A 21,285-nucleotide genomic window follows, 5' to 3' on the forward strand; every position below is an offset into this window, starting at 1 on the left:
TGTGTTTTGTGACCAGTGCCTCTGTTGGTCACAAAGGATTTCTCCAGCGCAGCAACATTCAAATACTGAGCTGCTGAGGCAGCAGGCTGCAGGCTTTGTAGGTTTGTCTGATGCCAGGTGAAGAGACAGAAAGCACAATCGCAGAGCGGAATATATCTATTTAGGCTTATTTATTTATGTGTATATATAGCCTTATAAGTAACACCAAGAAGTCACGAAAAATTAAGTAAAGTGAAACAAGTAACTCAAATATAGTTCACCAGCGGTTTTATCTGGGAAGTTGGGTTTAAAGAACAACAAGGCTCTTACACAACTCAAGCCATTTACAGGTTTTAAATAATTGGGAAAGGCAAAAAATAATTTTAAAAAGCTACAGCCCTAAATAAAGCAATAAGTACTTGCCGAGCCACAATACTTGGCTATAAGTCCAGCAAGCACATTTGTTGAACACATTTTTTTTTTATTTGACCTGTACAACACATTGAGAGGCATCAGATCTCTCGTTTGTCCAAAGAGCAAAACAAAAACAAAAAAACCACTGAAGTAATAAGTAGTTAGTTGAGCAAGAAGGCATCACTCCTGCTGACTGAATCTAGATTTTAAACATATGTATGGGGTGGTGTTAACATTGAGCAAAATTGCTGCAGCAGTTGCCTTCGTTAGATCTTCCAGGACACGCAGCGAGGCCTTGTACTCACTGGCTTGATTCATTTGAGGCAGATTTATAAATGGACACTTTTGTCCAGCAGGGCTCTTGTGGCGGAGGAGATAAGAGACCCTGTGAAGACCTTTGAAATATACGGCTTTAATGACAAGTTCAACTGACCTTTTATTTTCCATTTTGCATTGAAAGCAACCAATTGCTTTTTTCTTTCCCTTAGCAACCAATCAGTCCACTCCAATTCAGACGGATTTCTTTGAGCTTGTGTACGTGTGATGTTCCGCCTGATCACTCTGGTCTGATGTTACCAGCTTTTTGTTTTTCTGCATCCGAACCTGTTGCTTCTCCCGTCGCCCTCCCACTCCCCGTTTATTTGCATGTCGACCGACCCTGCACGAGGCCAGCTGTTGCTGCCCTTTTATTTCTTCCCACTCAATTCTAATCATTACTTTCAAAGGAAAGTGTCTCTGAAGCTCTTTATCAACTGGGAGGAGGCAATCCGCTGTCCGACACCACTCAGGCTGCCCTTCTTACCACTTCTGTTCTGCACACTGGGAACACTCCCTAATTGTAACCTGCGTCTTTAAGTCTGGAGGAAACAAGACATGGAAGAATAAGGTAATGATCACCTGTGGGGATTTGTTCATAGATTCATTCTATATATTTTAAGGAGAAATTCATAAGAAATGTATATGTTCAAAGGCAACCATTATTTGGATCAATTCATTTCCTTCAAAAATGATTAGTGGTATCCAGTGATACTATAAATGAAATGTATTATTATTATTATTATTATTATTACAAGTTAAGATAAACTATTAAGGTTGTCACTATGCTTGTGTATTTATATTTTCTTGTGGCTCATTATTTTTACGTGGAGGTCGGTGATTAACCAACCATTTGGGCAGAGCTTTAGAAGTTAATCATTTATATACATAAATTGGAATCAGTCCTCATCACATTAGGTTGACATCCTTTATGAAAATAAAAGGATGGATTAGTTATTTTCTAAAAATGTGACAATTTACAAGTTACAGTGTTTGAATGATAGTCCCTGGAAGAGGACTTTAATGGACTGTACATGATCATATCATCTTGGGGGAATCTGTGGATATCTTTTTTTTTTAGAATATACAGTTTGTAATAGCACAGTTAAAAGAAATAAACTTATAAAGCTATTATGTCTGTTACAAAATGTTTATTCTACTCTGCTTCCTAAACAATTTTAGATAAAGACTTCAGCACATTGACACTCCAATGACAATAATCCCACATTAAGAATTTATTTCCGCTAAAATACCTGAATGTTGTGTGAAACTGATCTGTTTAATTTTCTGAGCCTTTATGATTTCCATGCACAGTAGACTAACACGAGAGGTGGGTCACATCTGCTTTTGACAGAATGTTTCTCATTCTTAACCAGCTGAACATACAATCTGAGGCTCAGTAATTCCTTGCGAGGATTACCCCTTGAATAAAAGATACTCACTTAAGATAGTGAATTGTTAGTCAAATGATTTTTTTGATTGACAAATATTCTGACAATTTTTGATGGTGAGCTAAGGCCATTATAGAGGAGAAGAAAGACGAAAAAACGCCACGCCACTTTTAAAATACTTTATTTCTCAGGGAAAATAACATTTGCTTAATGTTTCTTTAGTTTCTATGTGAAATCATTATTTTTTCTCATTTTCAAAATTTGTCCAAATTTTTAGAAAAGTTACTTCCCTTTTCCAGTTTCTTCTGCTATTCCGAAATTGGGTCACAGAGGCAGCTGGCTAAGCAGGGTGTTCCAGACATCCCTTTGCCCAGCCACGCTTTCCTGCTCCTCCTGAGGGATCCCGAGGTGTTCCCAGGCCCTGCAGCAAGTTTGGTGGTCTACCCGTGGGTCCAAACTCCTCACCCTATCTCTAAGACCCAGCAACCATACGGAGCAAACTCATTTAGGCCCCTTATATTCGCAAACTTATCGTTTCGGTCACGACCCAGAGCTAATGACCATAGGCGAGGGTCTGAACGTAGATTGAGCGGTAAATTGACAACTTTTCGTCTTCACCACAACAGTCCAGTACAACACCCACATAACTGCTGACAGTGCACTGATCTGCCTGACCATCTTCTGTATCATCTTCCCTGGAGAAAAAAAACCCATCGATTAAGCGTAATATGTTCGTTCAAATATATTTCAGGAACTTTTTTTGCTTGTCATTTTCATCTGTCTCATTTCTCCTCTCTGTTTCCAGTGACAGTGACAGATCTCATTTCATCTCTACAGTGATGCCATGAGGTTGATTTTGGTTAAACCCACCAATGCAACGCGACGTCTTGACTCAACAGGTGAAGTCTTCCACAACGGGGACCATGAGCATTGCACCTCAGGGGGCCCACCCCCTCAGACAAAAGTACCTGAGGGGAAGTGTGATCAACACTCCGGGGCCTCAGTTGGAGCATCGTCGTCCCCGCAGGAGACAAGCCTGTGCTGTGTTCCACGCCATGAAATGTCTAATGGAATCAATCCTCCGAGAGTTCCAGCCCAGATGTCGCCGCTGAAAACCCAAAACTTAACCTTATCCCAGCTAAGCAATCAGGAGTGGCTGCTTCTTTGTGGCCAGGTTAGCAGCGTAGCGGATGATTCGCCCTCAGCAGAAAGAGTAGTGACCGGCGTGGGGCATCCAAACCACAATGACAAATGTGGTTGTTCCTGTCCTGATGCACATCAGCATTCAGACACTTCCACTTTTCAAGCACCATCAACACACAGCACACTCCAAGACTGCCTCTCCAGAGTTGCAAATAAGAGGAGCTTTTCATCTTCTCTGCAAGCCCAGTCTTTCTCTCAAAGCAGCCAATGTTCAGCCACTTGCCAGGTTTTACCACAGCAAACAAACCAAAAGGATCTTTTGAAACCCGCAGCAAACCATCCGCACCATAATTTCATGCCTCAGTGCAGTGACCAAGAAGGTCGAGACGAGCTTTTACAGCAGCACCCTTGCAATCATTTTAACCTCAAAGACAGCAGCCAGCCAACTTGTCCAAATATGTTCAACATTCCTCTAAACTCTGTCGAGAGTTTGGAAACAAATCAGAAACTTCACCAACGGCCTGAGCCAGCTGTTGCTGCAGACCTCAACTGGAGAGAGCTTTTTGGTAAAGAACCACTGTTAGTTCAACAACGTCAAAAGCATAACTCTCACGGCTTGACAACTGGCGATCAAACCTGTAAACCAGCTGGGGATCCCTCCATTTTCCTCAAATGCCGTCATCTCCCTAAGAACCTACTGACTGGTACTCAGTCACAGTTGAAGAGGTCATCAACACCAGCCAGTGAAAAAAGTGTTCAATCCTTCTCCATCAGCCAGTATAGTTCACTAGAGAACCAGGATTCAGTGGAGGGAAGAGCTCGATATGGACAAAGTCAGGTACAGGATTTCTCTCAATATTGTATTTTCTTTTAAGGCAGTCCTATTTCTCTTGATATACTGTTAACAGTTTCTCCCAGATTTGTTGTCTGATGAGTAACATTCCCTGTTCCGACTGTCTCCCCTGCAGACGACCTCTCAGCAACTCAGTGGATCCAAACTCTCCCTCCCTAAACATACTCCCCCACCAGCTGACAACTTAGACACTGGTGGTTCAGTTAACGGGGATGCCGTGCGGCCGCTGAGCAGCCATGGCACTTTAAGATCCAGTCTTGCAGATCTTCACTCAGGCCAGCAGCCTCTTCAGCTTCTTCACAGTGGCGTCCTGGAGGACGCCTTCTCCAGAGTCATCAGGGACGACTCCAGTAAGGCCAACAGTGAAAACCTGACCAATGACGAAGGCAGCGCACCACAGAAGAGGACTAAGGACATTAGCTACCGCCTGGGGCAAAGAAGAGCTCTCTTTGGGAAGCGCAAACAATTGAGTGACTACGCCTTGGTCTGCGGGATGTTTGGCATTATTGTCATGGTGATTGAGACAGAGCTTTCCAGGGGATTTTACAGCAAGGTAATCCTCTTCCGACTCATGTATTCATGCATTCATTCATATTGATATCTGATACCATTGAGCAATGCAGCCAAGAAAAGCTCATTGCTTACTGACAGAAGACTGACTCAAACATGAAACTGATATCAGCATAGCACCTCTGTCATAGTTTATTCGTTCTGGTGACATTCTTTGCCTCTTTTGCCTTTTTTTGTCTCCATTGTTGACAGGAATCCATATATTCATATGTTCTGAAAGGCCTTATCAGCCTTTCTACAGTTATTCTTCTTGGACTCATTGTGATGTACCATGCAAGGGAAATCCAGGTAAATACTATTAGATAATTGTAATTAAAAAAAACAAACATTTAATTTGGCTAATTATGTGATAAACACTCAAACCTCAATGCTCACTTATTTTGCTATTTCCGAAGCCTTCTTTTGTATTCTAAGGAATCTGCTCTGATGTCATCATGTAAGCCCATGTCATCGAGTACAAGACCGAAGTCTACTAGAAGTTTTAATATATTGATCTTTTTAATTGTTTTCACAGCCAAATCATTGTTGAGGGTAACTTAGTTGGAAGGTAGGCTACTCTTTGTACCCAAGATGGACCTCTCGACAAAAATAGCTTTAAAATTTAAGAGCAGACGCACATCGGTGCCAATAGTATTAACTTAGAGAGTAATTTGGCTATTATCCCCAAATTCCTAGATTTATCAATCATAGGAATAAAACATTGAATGGAAAACTACAATCCAAACAAATCTGTTTATCATAGATGATTCTCTATATTTGGGTTATTTGATTATTAATTGCTCTTATTCTCCTCCTCTCCTGGACTACAGCTGTTCATGGTGGACAATGGGGCAGATGATTGGAGGATAGCTATCACCCTCGAGCGGATTATCTTTGTTGTGTTTGAGCTTCTTGTCTGTGCCATCCATCCAATCCCGGGCCAGTATGTGTTGACCTGGATGGCTCGACTGGCCTTCAGTCACACCACATCAGTCGGGGACACTGATGTGGACATCCTCCTCTCTGTGCCGATGTTCCTGCGCCTCTACCTGATTGGTCGGGTCATGCTGCTTCACAGCAAACTGTTCACCGACGCTTCCTCCCGCAGCATCGGGGCGCTCAACAAGATCAACTTTGACACTCGTTTTGTGATGAAGACGCTGATGACCATTTGCCCCGGCACAGTCCTGCTGGTGTTCAGTGTGTCCTGTTGGATCATCGCAGCATGGACCGTGCGCCTCTGTGAGAGGTATCTGGAAAACATTTCTGAACTGCTCACTCTTTCCTTTTTTTACCTTTAGTAAACAGTTGTATTACCAAGTATCATCAAAAATTTTGTGTATTTTTTTCCCGCAGTATTCAAATGTTTGATGTTAATTTAAGAAATCCAAATCAGTGGTAGTCTACTTTAAAACATCAACCTTGACATTACACAGCACAGCTCTTCGGTTTTTACATCAACTGCTGTTGCAGTTAGGTTTCATGTCTTAACAGGTATCATGATGCGCAGGAGGTAACTGGTACCTTCCTTGGAGCAATGTGGCTGATATCCATCACCTTCCTGTCGATCGGCTACGGAGACATGGTCCCTCACACCTACTGTGGAAAAGGGGTTTGCCTATTAACAGGAATTATGGTGAGACTCATATACAGATACCGTAGAACCAGACATGTAACCCAATCAAAAAACTGTATGCAAACCAACAAGCCAAATTACAAACTATGAGTATAGCAAAAACATTTTGGCCTTGAATTTATAGTCAACATAATCTGGAAATGTATTTGTATCATTTGTATAAAACTGATGAAAATCATATGCAGGAATATATCAAAGGACAGTTGTAAATGGTTTTCATTAAAGACTTTTATTCATATTTGCTCGTAAGCCTAATGCCAATGTGTCACTAACCCCTGCTTTTCTCCTCAGGGAGCGGGCTGCACGGCTTTAGTTGTTGCTGTTGTTGCAAGGAAGTCAGAACTCACCCGAGCTGAAAAGCATGTCCATAATTTCATGATGGATACTCAACTCTACAAAAAGGTTATTTCAATATCAGATATGCAAATTTATTGTGCATTATTGTAGATTATTTAAGATATTATGACTTAAACTCAATCGGAACAGACTGGTCAGTTTAAGTTTTGTCTGGTTTATGTCTCAAGAGCTTTACAATGGAAACTCATCAGCAATGGACACACACTTTACTTTAATGTTTTATGTGAATTACTGTAAATGCTGCTCTGCTAGTTTGTGAATGCTATTTCAACTCTGATGTTTCATCTGTATGATATTCCTTCCTCAGATAAAAAACACAGCGGCCAACGTGTTGAGAGAGACGTGGCTCATCTACAAAAACACTAAGCTGGTCAAGAAGATTGATCATTCCAGAGTACGCCACCATCAGCGTAAATTCCTGCAAGCCATCCACCAGTAGGAATGCCTTTGAATAACATGTATAAATATTGCAGGAAAAATTTAAATGTTGAATACTGTTATCTTGGTTATGACCTCTGTTGTTGTCAAGACAAACTGTTTTCCTCATTTATACTTGGCACAAAAGTGACTGTTTTGATTTTCAACCGTAGACTGCGAAGAGTCAAAATGGAGCAAAGGAAATTAACTGACCAGGCCAATACAGTTGCTGACCTTGCCAAGGTCTGTATATGTAGTATTTTTCACAACAACAACAAAAAATTATTAGAGGAGAACTTTTTACTGGCTCATACTGTGAAGTTATTCCTCCTTAACTTAATTTTGTAATCTCTATCTGAAAATACGCTGAGTGACACTTATTCAAAGTGGCCACAGCATGCTGTAAAGTCAGATGTGTGATCTGTCCACCCTGATGCTTTCAGACTCAGAACATAATGTACGATCTGGTGTTGGAGCTGCAGCATCGAAGCGAGGAGCTGGAAAGGAGGATCGTAGCTCTGGAGGAGAAACTGGACTCCATCCTTCTCGGTGTGCAGTCGCTGCCAGTTGTGCTTACTCAAGCGATAACAAAGCTGCAAAAGGATTTCCTGGACGACTTGGCTTGTCGCGTCCACTTTCTGTCATCCTCCCTGAGCTCCGAGTGCTGTCCGGTCCCTGCCAGGCAGCTCTGTCCAGGGCCCCCCACTCCAGAGACACCGTACAGCTAATAGGCCTTGCCCAGTGGTTTGCAACCATTTTCTTGGCATGCACTTTTAGTAACTCTCCGCTACATGATCATTCAGTTACACACATTCACCCCTGGGAGTTACAGCTGTAGAGTCCTGCTCAGCAGCTCCTATGAGAGGCGAAGTGTTAGCTATTAAGGCATGGAGAAGAGGTCTTCTATTGTTAATATTACTTCCAAAGCAAAAATGGTCTGGTACAAACTAAAACTGAGCTTGTGAGAAATTTAGTCTGAGTGGTCACTCAAAATATGATCATATATATTTATTTACTCACTTGACTCACACTCTTAATTTTTTGTCTCTTTTTCTCTTTTTTTGTTGCAGTTTGAGATTTGATTTACATATGGTGCTTCACTGCTTCTTGTAAATTGCATTGTGGCTGTGTATATGTCCAGGTGCTGTCACTGCTCTTTAAGTTGTATACATGAAAATGTTCTAAAGAATAGAAAAATATAAGTAAAATATATTTATTTTTAATAATTTGGGAACAGTATTTATAGTGCTGAAACCGTATTTTGTGGAATTAGCCTAAATATTTTTGGGGGTTTTAGACAATAGAGACAGGTGACATATAACTTGCCCTTTTTAAAAACGTTTTATTTTTGTAGCAACCACATAGTATTTTATTTATTTGAATACATTATGTATAGCCTATGTATTAAATCACTTATAATAATAAAGATGTTTTTTTCAGAGCTTTATTTCTGTCCTTGTCCTCTCATTCTCTGTCCATCAAAAATACATTTAGGTGTCCGTTGTAGGTTTTAGAGCATGTTCGTTTTTTTTTATTATTATTTCTTATTACTTGTTGCCTGATTGATTGTTGATCCTGGCGAGTGACAGGATCCAGTGACCATCCATGGCACAAGTTTATTATAGTTATTATATGTGCCCAAACACAGATATTGTATTGATATTTCCACTGCTCCAGTGTGAACATGTCATTTGCTTTCAGCTCCTGCAAAAACTGAGGGAGAGTTAAATGTATACAACTTAATTAGTAGCCTATACGTTAAATCAGTAGGATGGCTCCACATTGTAGTTAAACACATTTTTGTACGCTTAGTTTGAAGACGGAAAGGCCACTATGGCACCATATAGCGAGGCCTTCAACTCTCAGGACACCGCCATCAGCTCAACAAGTGAGGTTGTTTACCAGAACCAACCATCTGTCTCTCCAGGACAAAGTCACGATGCTACGGGTTTTACATGGCGCTGCGTAGTCTCGCGATAGTTCCGCCGGGGGCAAGCTGCGCCCACGAGAATGTCATTTCGCGCGCTGAGGCTAAGCTCCAGTCACATTGCAGATCGACAGCTCCGCCGTCCAATGAGAGTGAGCCACTCGGAGAAAAGTAGCCAACGGCGGCGCTGCACTTTCGCAGCGGGCGGGGACTCAAAGTCTTGAAGAATAACTCATTGATCGGTCTCCATCAAGGCAGAGAGTTGGTTGTGAAAAACCACTGCGAGGAAGTTCACTGGGGAAAACGTGCGCGTTATTCCTTCAACGTCGACTTCTTATTTCCACTTGGACGAACAAAACAAAGGTAAACCCGTCACGTTCTCATAACTTTTAAAAACAAAATCCCAACCATTGAGTTATTTATCCAGTAGCTAGCTTAGTAGTAGAGGTTAGCTAACTTGACAAAGTCCCACCTCGTTTCTTGTTTGGTTTACAACCCCCAGTTTTTCTTTAGCCAGACAAATGTAAAATGAAAGGCTGGGGGGTGGGGAATAAATAAAAGTCCCCCGGACAGTTTTGGCGTTGATGGATGTGCTCTGATATCTTTATTGTTAAAAACATGCCAGTGGAAAGCGATGTTCACAATAAGTAGTAACGTGGTTTAGGGCTGGATGATGAACTTGACTACTGCCTGTCGCCCGACAGTGTTGTTTATCCCGGTGTCTCCATATCGTCCAGAACACGTCGTGAACTCCCAACTGGCGTTTTCACTTCACTGTTCACCGCGAAGCAAAACAAACGCGCTCAACCTTACACGGATTTCCTCGTTTTCCCCCTTATTTTTGTCTCGTGGTGAATTGACCCGTGTTTTCATCCTGAACATGCAACCAACTTGTCTCGTGCTAGAGAATGGATTTGTTTTGTTTTGTTTTCCCGATGTTATTACATGCGTTTCGTTCAGTGCTTTTGGGTTTTTTTTTTCATTCGGAGGCGATCAAGAGCCGCAGCTGAGAGCCGAGCGGCCGCCGAGCTCGTCGGTTCCTGCTCGATGGGAACAAAAGCGCGCTCCGTGCGACTCAAATGTCCGTTTGTCGTTGTTTTTGTTATGATCGACTGTATTAAACTGTGTCCTCGGTGATATTTCGTGGTGTTTTATTGTCAGCGAGCGAGGGGGCACATTGTTTGCTAGCGCTCCCTCGCGTCCGGATGTGCCTGCTTTTAAAAGAAACTGGGCGTGGCCTGCACTCGGTTTCCCGCACTGTATTCAAATCAGCCTGTTCCCTCCCTTTCTCATGCCCTGCTGGAGAGAGATGCCCGGTGCTGACAGCTGCTGCACGGTGCACCGAACTGACCATCAAGTCACACCTCTGCCACTGACAAACGTTTAACTTATTCTTTTACACAAAGAAAAAAGGGGCCCATTTGTAATGGACGGAATTGACAGGAATCTTTTCGTAAAGGCATCCGTTTACGGTGTTCATATCACAGGTTTTGTGGTCTGAAGACTAAAGAAGAAGAAAAGAGGAATGTTAAATGTGATCACCTTCGCTTGAACGTGCAGTCACAAGTTCGGAATCTGTTTATCTTTTTTTCTTAATCAAAATATGTCCATGAGAAAAAAATACTACAGCCCGACCGATATGGATTCTGGGGGGCCGATGCCGATATTGATATTTGGGAGTACAAGATTCCAGATACCGATACACCTGCTGATATATGTATGTGTATATATATATATATATATATATATATATATATATATATATACACATCTATCTGTCAATGATTCCTAAGATCAAACCTTTATGACAAAGACGATGTAATCAAGGCTTTACATTTTGGCTTAACCATGAACTTTATCATAAATAACTATAAATTGAAAATAAAATACACAGAGAAACAAATAACTTATAACAAACATTTATTTTACATAAAAATTTAAACATAAATGCACATTTAAATATTATTGGCCAACTGATTTATTGATCAAATCAGTTGACCAATAATATCGGTCCTTCCGATATATTGGTCAGACTCAAGTTAAACGTGAGTATCTTTGCTTGAATGTGTAGTCACAAGTTCAGAATCTGTGAGTCTTTGTTTTTCTTAATCAAAATTTTATCCACTAATTTTTTTCATATTTTAATAATAAAAACTCAAAGTAAGCGCACACATGGTAAGAACATGTTCAATTTAAGTGATAATCCACAAATGCATCATTTTAAAATTATACTCCCAATTATTGGCAAGCTGAAGAGAAAGCGTGATATTAATTCGTATTGACAGCCACATGATATTTATCAACAGTGAGAAATTTTGTGTGCATGTTGTGAATTTTGGTTCAAATTTTAAGACTAAAATTTCAAAATTGAATCATCAATTTCTCTACTAATGCAGGTGCAAAACAAATCTTTTGACTTAATAAGAATTTTACACCCCTGGCAGAAAATGAGGGAAGATGGAGGTTGATACACAGAGCAGATCTTCAATTCTTCTCCACAGTTGAAAATGTTTTGTGCACTTTTAAAGAACATTGCGACATAAAAATGTTTTGGATTTGAAAATGTTTTGGGTCAATTATTGATCCAGAAAATGAGATTTATTACTAGAACTTGACCGATGTATCAGCCAGCTGATATTGTACCATCACAATTATATCTGCAGTGCTATATACGCTGTCCAATATGCACTGATGGGAAAACTTTTTTTTTTAACAAATCATAATGTCGAAAAAGATATTTGGATAATATATAAAATGTCATCACATAGTTTGTCCAGCAGAGTGTGCTCTCACTCCATTGTTTACAATACTCACTATCTGCAGTACATGTATTAGCCAGAGTATGCGTTATAGCTGGGCAGACAGTTTTGCAAAGTCAAGTAGCGTCTTTGTGTTAAGATGCTAACTAGCTTGTTGGGAATTTGATAAACTACCCCATCAATTTCCCTTGTCATTTAGTATAAATAAATAAATAAAAGAATACCGGCCAATGTATCAAAAGCTTTGGCTCCAGCTTTGGTCAGTCAGTATCTAGTGGAATAACTACTCTAATTGATCATGGTTTGGCTGTTGATACAGGGCAGCTGCAATGTGGATTCAAGTGCGCACGATGGACGGGAAGGAGACCCACCGGGTGGACTCCCTGTCCAAACTTACAAAGGTGGATGAGCTGCGTCTCAAAATCACAGAGCTCTTTAAGGTGGAGCCGGAAAGGCAGCGGCTGTTCTACCGCGGCAAGCAGGTGAGACGACGACATGGTTTACATTTTTTTCAGAGATGCATCTTTGATGCTTTTCGTTGTTGTGTTCGTACCTTCAAAGTATCATTTAAGAAGGCACCATCTTAATCATGGTTAATAGAAGTAATTTTGTTTGTTGAATTGTATTTATTCATTCTCAGCTTACAAGCTTGTATTAAGTAGGAATCTAAATTTCTCACCCTGAAAAAATACCTTGTGGTTGTATGGCTACTACTTGGATTAATCAAAGACCACTGAAATGCAAAAGAATTGTAATTAATCATGTTCCACATGTTTATTTTTTATCAGATGGAAGATGGCCATACCATATTCGACTACAGCGTGGGACTTAACGACATAGTGCAGCTGCTTGTTAGGCAGAAGGCGCCCGCTGCTGATGTTGTCAAAAGCAAGGACAAAGAAGCCGAGCTCTCCGACTCTGATTCTGGCTGTGGCTCAACCCAGAGCGAGTCTGACAAGAATTCTACACACGGAGAGGTCGAAGGTCAAACCGCCGGCACCTCTGCCCAGACAAACACCCCAGAGCTAGTCGATCCAGGATTTGGATTTTACAAGGTGCGTTTTGAAGTGTGTTATTCATCCAGGGCATAGTAGTGATCTAAAGGTGGCGAATCAAGAGCAACTGGACTTGGTTGTAGATTCTTTACATGTATATGTGTAGACATTACAGTTTACTTTTTCTTTGGGGGGAATTGAATATTAGGGGTAGGCGGTGAACAGTTTCATTGTATGACCGTGAAGTTCAATTTTCTGCATTCATTTTCACTTGTGCTTTTGGTCTAAATTTACCATGGCATTGTGAGGAAAATGCCACAGAAATTTTATATGGATGATCACAATAAGGTTTGAAATCTAGTAGTGGTAATCTGTGGACTGGTTTTTAGATCGGTTTATTTGTCCATTTCTACTTCCCACTAACAAGACTAAGATGGCAGTCCATGCACTTCACTCAAAGTTAAAGTGGCTTGGATGTGTTCTAGCCTTTCTTTTTCTAATTTCTTAATGACGTGATGCGAATATGTGACTTTTAAATCGTGTTTGTAAGGATGAAGGCCAGTTTAGTTGTTACTAACTGTGCTGTAAACAAAAGAAACAACTACAGCATTTGAAATGTCTCTGGAGATCTGGCTGACTTTTTTTTTCTTGTGTGTTTCTGAAGATTAATGAGATGGTGGATGCGAGAGACTTGAACATGGGAGCCTGGTTTGAGGCCCAGATTACCAACGTAACGAAGACAACAAAGACGCCAAAAGAGGAGGCCGCAGAGGCCCGGCCAGCAGAGGAAGAGATACTGTACCATGTTAAATATGAAGAGTAAGAATCCTTTCTCTGTTTCTCACAAAGAATCTTTTCTCTAGAGTTTTTGACTAATCAATACATAAATCAGATGAGTCCTGAGCCCAGCTATCACTGTCAACCCAAAATTTGCCAGCTATCCCTGCTAACATAGACCCACATACAAAGTTATTTTTAACAAATGGCTCACCTCCTGCAACGTCAAACTGGAAGTCGGAAATAAAATTGGATACTAAATGGGGGTTAGGTGTATCTAGTTTATCGAAATACATGGAGGGCTACCATTTAATCTATTCTCAAGTACAAGACGACCAGACGATGACCGTACTGTGTTGTGTTGGGTTGTCTCAATAAGTTGGTCTCAGTCCATCAGAGGTGATGGGCATTGCCGGATAGAAAAATTTAATATATTGGCAGAAGGAGCATCAATTTAGACCAACCATCTGCCGTTAGACAAAATAACATGCACTCCTTTTGACTGAAAATGAAGTAAGCATCTGTCAATCTACTTCTGTTGTGAAATGAAGACTTCCTGTTCTATTCTCACATCGCAGTGACTTTCATCTTTTTTTTTTTTCAGTCTCAAAACTGAACAAAACTTGAATGATTACTAGACCAGGTACCGGTGTAATCTCTTTGCCCTCCCTGAAAGTTGCTCTTGTGTTAGTGAGTTTCCAAGTGCGTTAGTGTTGGAGGGAATGATCATCTGAGTGGTGCAGCTAGTTTCCACCAGTCAAACATTCTCTTATAGATTCAGCTCCGCTCCCTGGCAGCACTGTAGGAAGCACCTGTCGTGGTGGTGGTGGTGTGTGGCTTCTCGCACCAAACTCCAAACTGATATGGTGTAACATTTACTCTCACAGCTACCCAGAGAACGGGGTGATTCCGTTGCTTGCCAAGGATGTTCGTCCGCGGGCGCGCACAGTGTACCAGTGGCACCAGCTGGAGGCAGGAATGGTCGTCATGGTCAACTACAACCCAGACGACACCAAGGAGCGCGGCTACTGGTATGACGCCGAGATCCAGAGGAAGAGGGAGACGCGCACACTGCGGGAAATCTATGCCAAGATTATCCTTGGGTAAGGGCGTTGTTGTAACACTGTGTAGGGTGAATTACTCCCAAGTGCTAATATCTGCTCATCTAACTGTTGTGGCAGGTGAACAGTGGTTGAACAAGTTTGTTTGGATATTTAATGCCACAGTAGCAGGTGGGCAGATGTTCATTTCCTGTTATGATATGAATATGTTCTTTACATTGTCAAGAGAATGTATTACTGCATTGCTTTTATGCGGGTTACGTTGACATGTTTGTTTTTGTTTGCAGTGATGCCGGCGACTCTCTTAATGATTGCCGCATCATGTTCGTGACTGAAATCTACAAAATCGAGGAACCGGGCTCTCTGGGTGATGCCCCACCTGGTTCTGAGAGTCCACTTAAAAGTAGGTTTACAATGTTGTTTTAATTTATGTAAAGCTTTGTTTGAGGCATTGACAGCAAAAGGTTGTATAATAAAATAAAATATTAAATATTACATCTCTATTCTCCAGGATCAAATGGACCTGAGTGCAAGCACTGTAAGGATGATCTGAAAAAGAACTGTCGCTGGTGCAACTGCCACATCTGCGGCATCAAGCAGGATCCTGACAAACAGTTGCTGTGTGACGAATGTGACATGGCCTATCACACCTACTGCTTGAACCCGCCACTCACCTCCATCCCCGAAGATGAGGACTGGTCAGTCAGAGCAGCTGCAGAACTCCACAATTCCTAAAAGTGTTCAGATATTGGGATGTTTGTTTGTAAACAAAAGTTAGGAAATTACTGGTCGTATAGTGATTAAGGGCAAACTTGTAATCGTCTGTGATGTTGTTGCAATTTTGGCAGGAACTGAAAGTTTTCAGCAGTTAATATACAATCTAATGTTCAGTATTTTCAAATCGTCATTCACACCTGTCTTGCTCAACCACTTCATATCATTCTACGTGTGACACGGTGAAATGATTTGAATCAGCACTTGAGTTTAATAAGTTGGTCTTGACCTTTTACGACACGTGTCATGCTGTTGCAGGTATTGCCCTGGTTGCCGTAACGACAGCAGTGAGGTTGTGTTGGCTGGAGAGAAGCTGAAGGAGAGCAAGAAGAAATCAAAGATGGCTTCGGCCAGCTCCTCCAGCCAGAGGGACTGGGGCAAGGTGAGTGTGAACACAGTGCTGCCAGACTGCAAATCTTTTATTAGATCAAAATTTGGATGTTTTGAGAAGTGGTACAACCAAGTTGCAATTCGAAAGGTGATTTTTCTCAAGGATCATTTTGTGTTTACACTGGTTAAAGCACATAACTGTGCTGTGAGAAATAGGCTTGCTATTTAGATGTTCAGTGCCAATGTAGACATGTAGCCACTATATTATACATATTGTTAACACCAAAGTCTTTACGTGACAATTTTGACTTCTGCCTCTAAGGGAATGGCCTGTGTTGGTCGAACCAAGCAGTGCACCATCGTCCCTTCCAACCACTACGGTCCGATCCCTGGCGTCCCCGTTGGCTCCTTGTGGAAGTTCAGAGTCCAGGTCAATTCATGCAACTTGTCATTTACTCTAATACTGTTGAAACTACTTTTGCAATATAGTGCAAAAAGGTGGAGAAAAACAACTTGTTAAACTTGATGTTATTGTCTCTGTTTTGAACTAAATGACCACAAATTTTTTTTCCTGTGGCATTAATATTTTACCTCTTTGGCTTTTGTAGGTCAGTGAGTCTGGCGTCCATAGGCCACATGTAGCTGGAATTCACGGCCGAAGCAACGATGGTTCCTACTCTCTTGTCCTGGCTGGAGGTTATGAGGATGATGTGGTATGCTTTATACTTTTATTTTTCAAATTCAGTAGCAGGATTACAAAAGTTATTGAGGAAAGGGTATCTCAAATGTCAAGATTAGGTGAGGTTTGTGGTCGTGTGTTATATTTGTGATGGGTCTTACTTTGCAGGATGATGGCAATGAGTTCACTTACACTGGTTCTGGGGGACGAGATCTGTCTGGAAACAAGAGGACTGCTGAGCAGTCATGTGATCAGACACTTACCCACATGAACCGGTATGACACCAAGGGACATGACACATAGCTGCCTTAAATCAACAGGATTTCTCAGTTTTTGCTCCATATTGTTTTGCATATTTCTGACTTGAATTTTGTCGCTGTCACCAGGGCAGTGGCGCTCAACTGCAACGTCCCCGTCAACGACAAAAATGGAGCAGAGTCCAAAAACTGGAGGGAAGGCAAACCAGTCAGAGTTGTGCGCAGCTGCAAGGGTCGTAAACACAGTAAATATTGTCCCGAGGAAGGAAACCGATATGATGGGATATACAAGGTATGAAGATACGCTGGACAGGTTTCTGTTTGCATTTTTAGCAAAAGATCTATTTATATATTAAAAATGGGGTCTTGCAATTCAGTCATCACAGCGATAAATTGCATGATCCAGCCTCACCACAACAGATTAATAATATTGTTTTGCTTTGAGCATCCGTTTGTAGTTTTACATGAAATGTTTTTGACTTCCTTCAGGTGGTGAAATACTGGCCAGCCAAGGGCAAATCTGGCTTCTTGGTGTGGAGGTATCTGCTTAAACGCGATGATGATGAGCCGGCACCGTGGACAAGAGATGGCAAGGAACGCATCAAGAAGCTTGGTCTCATCATGCAGGTAGAGATTAAATTGTGATACTGAGATTGTTTTTTTTTTTTTTGTATGCAAAATAGTAACTTTGGTATTTCTGGGTTTTATCAGTCCCAAATACCACATTTTTGGTAGAATGTGTTTCCTAGTATTTTGTGCTACGGTTTTATAAAACTCTCTCTTTTTAAAATTAATAAATAAATACCTAATTTTTCTCATCTCTAACTTGGCTTTTTCCACCGTTGCATCACTGTAGAGCTGTGTGCGGGCTCTTTGTTGTGCTTGCTCGCTCTCTTTCTCCCTCACAATCGCTTTGACATGTCTGACCTCGTCTTCAAAACATCTATTAAGTTTTTACCATAGTTCCCAAAACTGGCATGCATTTCTCAGTAGGCAGGCAGATGGATTTAGGCTTTCTCCCTCCCCCCTGAGTACCTGACACTTGGCCTTAGTTGCACATAAGAGCGTATTGCAGGCGTTTTTACTTTAATCAACACCCCATTTGCCTGTACCCTGACACAGATAAAGTCTAATTCTTTAGGAAACACTCAACAAGAATTTATAATATTTTGGAGTAAAATGCAAATTCATTTGAATTGTTAGAAAACAAACTTCAGTTTCCATATTCACCTGCATGTTTGTTGATGTGCAAACATTGTAAATGTAGCCTAGTAAATGCAAAATGTTACGTCTAATAGCTGTTAAAATCCAGGTGACGTGATAACGTTGATGTCGTTTGGTTTCAGTATCCCGCTGGCTATCAGAAAGAGAAGGAGAACAAAAATGAAGTGGAGGAGGCAGTGGCTGCGGCGGCAACACCCAGCAAGGCCAAGAGGAAGAGAAAATCTCAGGGCAGCGGTAAGTTACGCGCATCTGAGTGGTTTTTTTTGCGTTTTTTTTTTACTTTTATCTAGTATTCAGACAGGTTCATGTAAGACTTCTCCAAATCATGTGCATACAGTAAACTATTGGTGGTAAGGGTGATCATGATCTTTGGATGCAGGTGGTAGATAGACTTTTCCTGTAGTAACCCAAGTGAAACCTTCCACCCTTTATCACACAACCTCCCTTTCTAAATGGAAAATGTTTCTTTGTGTTTGTCAGACTCCTCCAAGACATCCCCTGCCAAGACTCCCAAGAAAGTCAAGGTAGAGGTGTACAAGCTTACCAAGCAGCAGAAGGCCCTCATCAAGGATGACGAGCCCAACAAGAAGCTGTGGGACGAAGCCATGGAGTCTCTGTCTCTTGGACCGGTGAGGATGACTCTCTTTGGATATGTTGGCCAAAGGTGTTATTTTTTTTAGGGGAAACTTGGTATGATTGTCTTGCATCCATTGGTGATTTCAGACCAAATGCAAAGCAAAACTATATGCGTAATGAGATTACATACAGTATAAAGTCATTGCAAAGATTGCTTCACACGCTCAAGCTGAAACATTTGAACTCAAGTGTAAGATTTGTGTGACGCAGTGTTGTGAAAGCCAATCAGCATTGAGGTTCTCCAAACCAAATGATAGATTGAGGATGCGCTGTAAAATCTGACAAAGTAGCAGTGTCTGTAAGAAAGCAGATTTTATTGTCTTCCCAACTGTGCATTTTGTTCCTGCAGAAATTTTTGAACAAGGTTGAGGAAGTTTTCCTCTGCATTTGCTGCCAAGAAGTGGTCTTTCAGCCCATCACCACAGAGTGCCAACACAACGTCTGCAGGGTAAGAAACTTTAATTGTACCAAATGTAGGAATCTGCAGAAGCAATGACCAAGATTCTCATGGAAAACATGATTGCAATACTCTGCGATTAAATTAACCTTCAAGCTTTTCATATTCACATCTGTAAATATAGGATGTTCATTTTCTTTGAGTATGACTTCTGTTATATAAAGTTCCTTCATCAAATCCCTCAAACAGTAAAGGGATGTTTTATGATGGATGGTAATGCCTTTTATTTTTGTGGTGCAGTAGTGAAACGCTATCTTAAACGTGAGCTGTGGTAGCTTTTTATCTGTTGTCACATCCCTACCGTACGCCTTTCTCTAAAGCTGACACTGTCAAATAACATTCTGGAGAATTGGGGAAACCACCAACCAAATAATGTCATAACAAACTTAATATGATCCCAAACTGGTATTTAACAAGAGTAACCATCTTGTGGACCCCCTGAGAACTGAAAGCCATTGTTTCTGCTTCACTCCAGGAATGCCTTCAGCGGTCCTTCAAAGCAGAGGTGTACACCTGCCCAGCCTGCAGACATGACCTGGGCAAAAACAACTCCATGGCCATCAACAAACCTCTGCAGGATATTCTAAATCAGTTTTTCCCAGGGTACAGCAATGGCCGATGATCCACTGGATCTGCTTAACACAGTCCTTGAGGAAAGGCTATGTAAACTGTAAGGGGAATTTTCAGTATACGCAATAAAGAATCAGTTTCTCTTAATATATTTTTTATGATTATAAAACTACAATTTTTGTGGACTTCAATGTTCCCATTTTCCACCTTGGACTTGCCTTGATGTGTAGTTACTGATTAATCAAGAGTTCCTATATAAACTGCCTGTGCCGTTATGCCTCCAGTAATACTTTCAAACCGTAATTTTACTCACTCTGTTCTGTTCCATTAACTGATGCAAATGTTATCGATGATGTAAAGTTGTTACTTTAAAGTAAAACCCCTCCATGTTTAGCACTCCTTAAGAGAACGTTAAGCCATTTGCTCAAATTGTTAAGAGATTCTTCCTGTAGAAGATTATTATATTATAATCTGGTTCTATTGTTCGTTTTGCTGTGGCTCGTGGATGAATTTGATGCAATTTTATCAACCTGATCATGCAGTTGAAATTTCGTCTCCTGTAGCCGTGTACTCGTTTCTTTTTAAAAGTCCTCTTGTTTAGTTTGTCTCAGTGTTTGCAAACACTGCAGCTTGATTTGCTATCGAGAAATCCCTCGACTAACTAGAGTGACGAGGTAATGTTGTCACCGCAGGTTACAAATGCGCCACTTTGTATTTGTTCTGGCATGATCAGATGATTGAAACTCGCATTAACATGACAAGTGAACAAAGCCATCTTTTGGAGAAAAGAGGCTTTTTTGAAACTAAACCGTTTTGTAAACTGTAGATGAGACTTAACAAACGCGCCCAGACGGAATCGGGTCGTATTTTCTCTCTCTGCCGTTCAGCAGTGTCTCAGAAAAAGTGTCTTGTTGGGAAATCGTGTCATCAAACGTGGTTGGTTTTTATAGCTTGTGTATTGGCTCACTTTTTATATTTTCATAAAGTGATTTTTCTTTTCTAAAATATTTGTATATGAAGTTTCTGAAAGTCAGTTTTAAAAGTTGGTATGAATTTGTTAAAACCCTGAAAGCCAAACATATTAGAATTTTACTCTGTGGCATTAATTTGAGTATCCCCAGTTTTGAAAATGTTCACTTTGATTAAGTCCAAAGAAGCAAATGTGTTTAACCAAGAGTGTAATGTAGAACTCCCATCTATCTAGCTCTTTAGACATTGTCTCTGACATTTAAACCTAATTGAGTCTAGAAACTTTATTTGTGTTTTTGTTTTTTTTGCTACAATTAAAATGTGTAATTTTCATCTTTTATAATTTTACTGCCATCTGTGGAAGGGGGTTGTTCAGTCAGGTTTTTGTCTCTTGTGGTCATGTTACCTGATCTCATTAAAGGAAAGTTGACATTTTAAGTATAGCCACACACTGCTCCTAAAATTTCATAATGAATCCACCAAATTATCTCAATGTCATTGACTAGTTCTGCCACTTTTTTGAGGGGCTTGGTGTTGAATTTCAGCAGCAGTGTGTGACAATGTCCATCCACATGCCAGCACTTTGAGTTTTTAACAGAGAGACAAAGATTTTGCATAAACCAGGAAATGTATATTTTCTAAAATTGTATAATTCTTAGTCCATTTTAGTTTTGATATGTAGTTTTTAGAAATGTTTGCACGAGTTCGGTGCAAAAAATGTGTCAGTAAATGTTCAGTGTTATTCAATAAAAAAGTGAATTGATGCCTTTTGTTTATATCCTCTCACACACCTCTGTTTTGGAATATTTTAGCAAA

General features: G+C 40.7%; 2 protein-coding genes across 2 annotated transcripts; both read left to right on the forward strand.

Moving 5' to 3' along the window:
• LOC118318102 (small conductance calcium-activated potassium channel protein 2-like) lies at positions 1 to 8,428 on the forward strand. The gene is made up of 10 exons (XM_035647440.2): positions 1 to 1,279; positions 2,905 to 4,080; positions 4,211 to 4,648; positions 4,858 to 4,953; positions 5,475 to 5,893; positions 6,139 to 6,280; positions 6,572 to 6,682; positions 6,945 to 7,072; positions 7,228 to 7,297; positions 7,498 to 8,428. Exons 2-10 carry the CDS (start codon positions 2,944 to 2,946, stop codon positions 7,780 to 7,782), a joined length of 2,826 nt encoding a protein of 941 aa, XP_035503333.1. The 5' UTR covers positions 1 to 1,279; positions 2,905 to 2,943; the 3' UTR covers positions 7,783 to 8,428.
• A 762-nt stretch (positions 8,429 to 9,190) lies between these two features.
• Positions 9,191 to 21,232, forward strand: uhrf1 (ubiquitin-like with PHD and ring finger domains 1). The gene is made up of 17 exons (XM_035648085.2): positions 9,191 to 9,344; positions 12,060 to 12,222; positions 12,529 to 12,795; positions 13,400 to 13,554; positions 14,400 to 14,615; positions 14,861 to 14,976; positions 15,085 to 15,271; positions 15,606 to 15,729; positions 16,000 to 16,107; positions 16,286 to 16,390; positions 16,525 to 16,631; positions 16,743 to 16,905; positions 17,103 to 17,240; positions 17,960 to 18,071; positions 18,318 to 18,466; positions 18,823 to 18,921; positions 19,406 to 21,232. Exons 2-17 carry the CDS (start codon positions 12,070 to 12,072, stop codon positions 19,550 to 19,552), a joined length of 2,346 nt encoding a protein of 781 aa, XP_035503978.1. The 5' UTR covers positions 9,191 to 9,344; positions 12,060 to 12,069; the 3' UTR covers positions 19,553 to 21,232.
• Positions 21,233 to 21,285: the final 53 nt, after the last annotated feature.

Source organism: Scophthalmus maximus, chromosome 13 (assembly GCF_022379125.1).
Source record: "Scophthalmus maximus strain ysfricsl-2021 chromosome 13, ASM2237912v1, whole genome shotgun sequence".
Classification (NCBI taxonomy): Eukaryota; Metazoa; Chordata; class Actinopteri; order Pleuronectiformes; family Scophthalmidae; genus Scophthalmus; species Scophthalmus maximus.

Coding starts and splice junctions, on each gene's coding strand:
- LOC118318102 (XM_035647440.2), top strand. CDS start 2,944: ATGAGGTTGATTTTGGTTAAACCCACCAATGCAACGCGACGTCTTGAC. Junction 4,649..4,857: donor CCAGGGGATTTTACAGCAAG/GTAATCCTCTTC, acceptor CATTGTTGACAG/GAATCCATATATTCATATGT. Junction 4,954..5,474: donor ACCATGCAAGGGAAATCCAG/GTAAATACTATT, acceptor CCTGGACTACAG/CTGTTCATGGTGGACAATGG.
- uhrf1 (XM_035648085.2), top strand. CDS start 12,070: ATGTGGATTCAAGTGCGCACGATGGACGGGAAGGAGACCCACCGGGTG. Junction 12,223..12,528: donor TGTTCTACCGCGGCAAGCAG/GTGAGACGACGA, acceptor ATTTTTTATCAG/ATGGAAGATGGCCATACCAT. Junction 13,555..14,399: donor TACCATGTTAAATATGAAGA/GTAAGAATCCTT, acceptor TTACTCTCACAG/CTACCCAGAGAACGGGGTGA.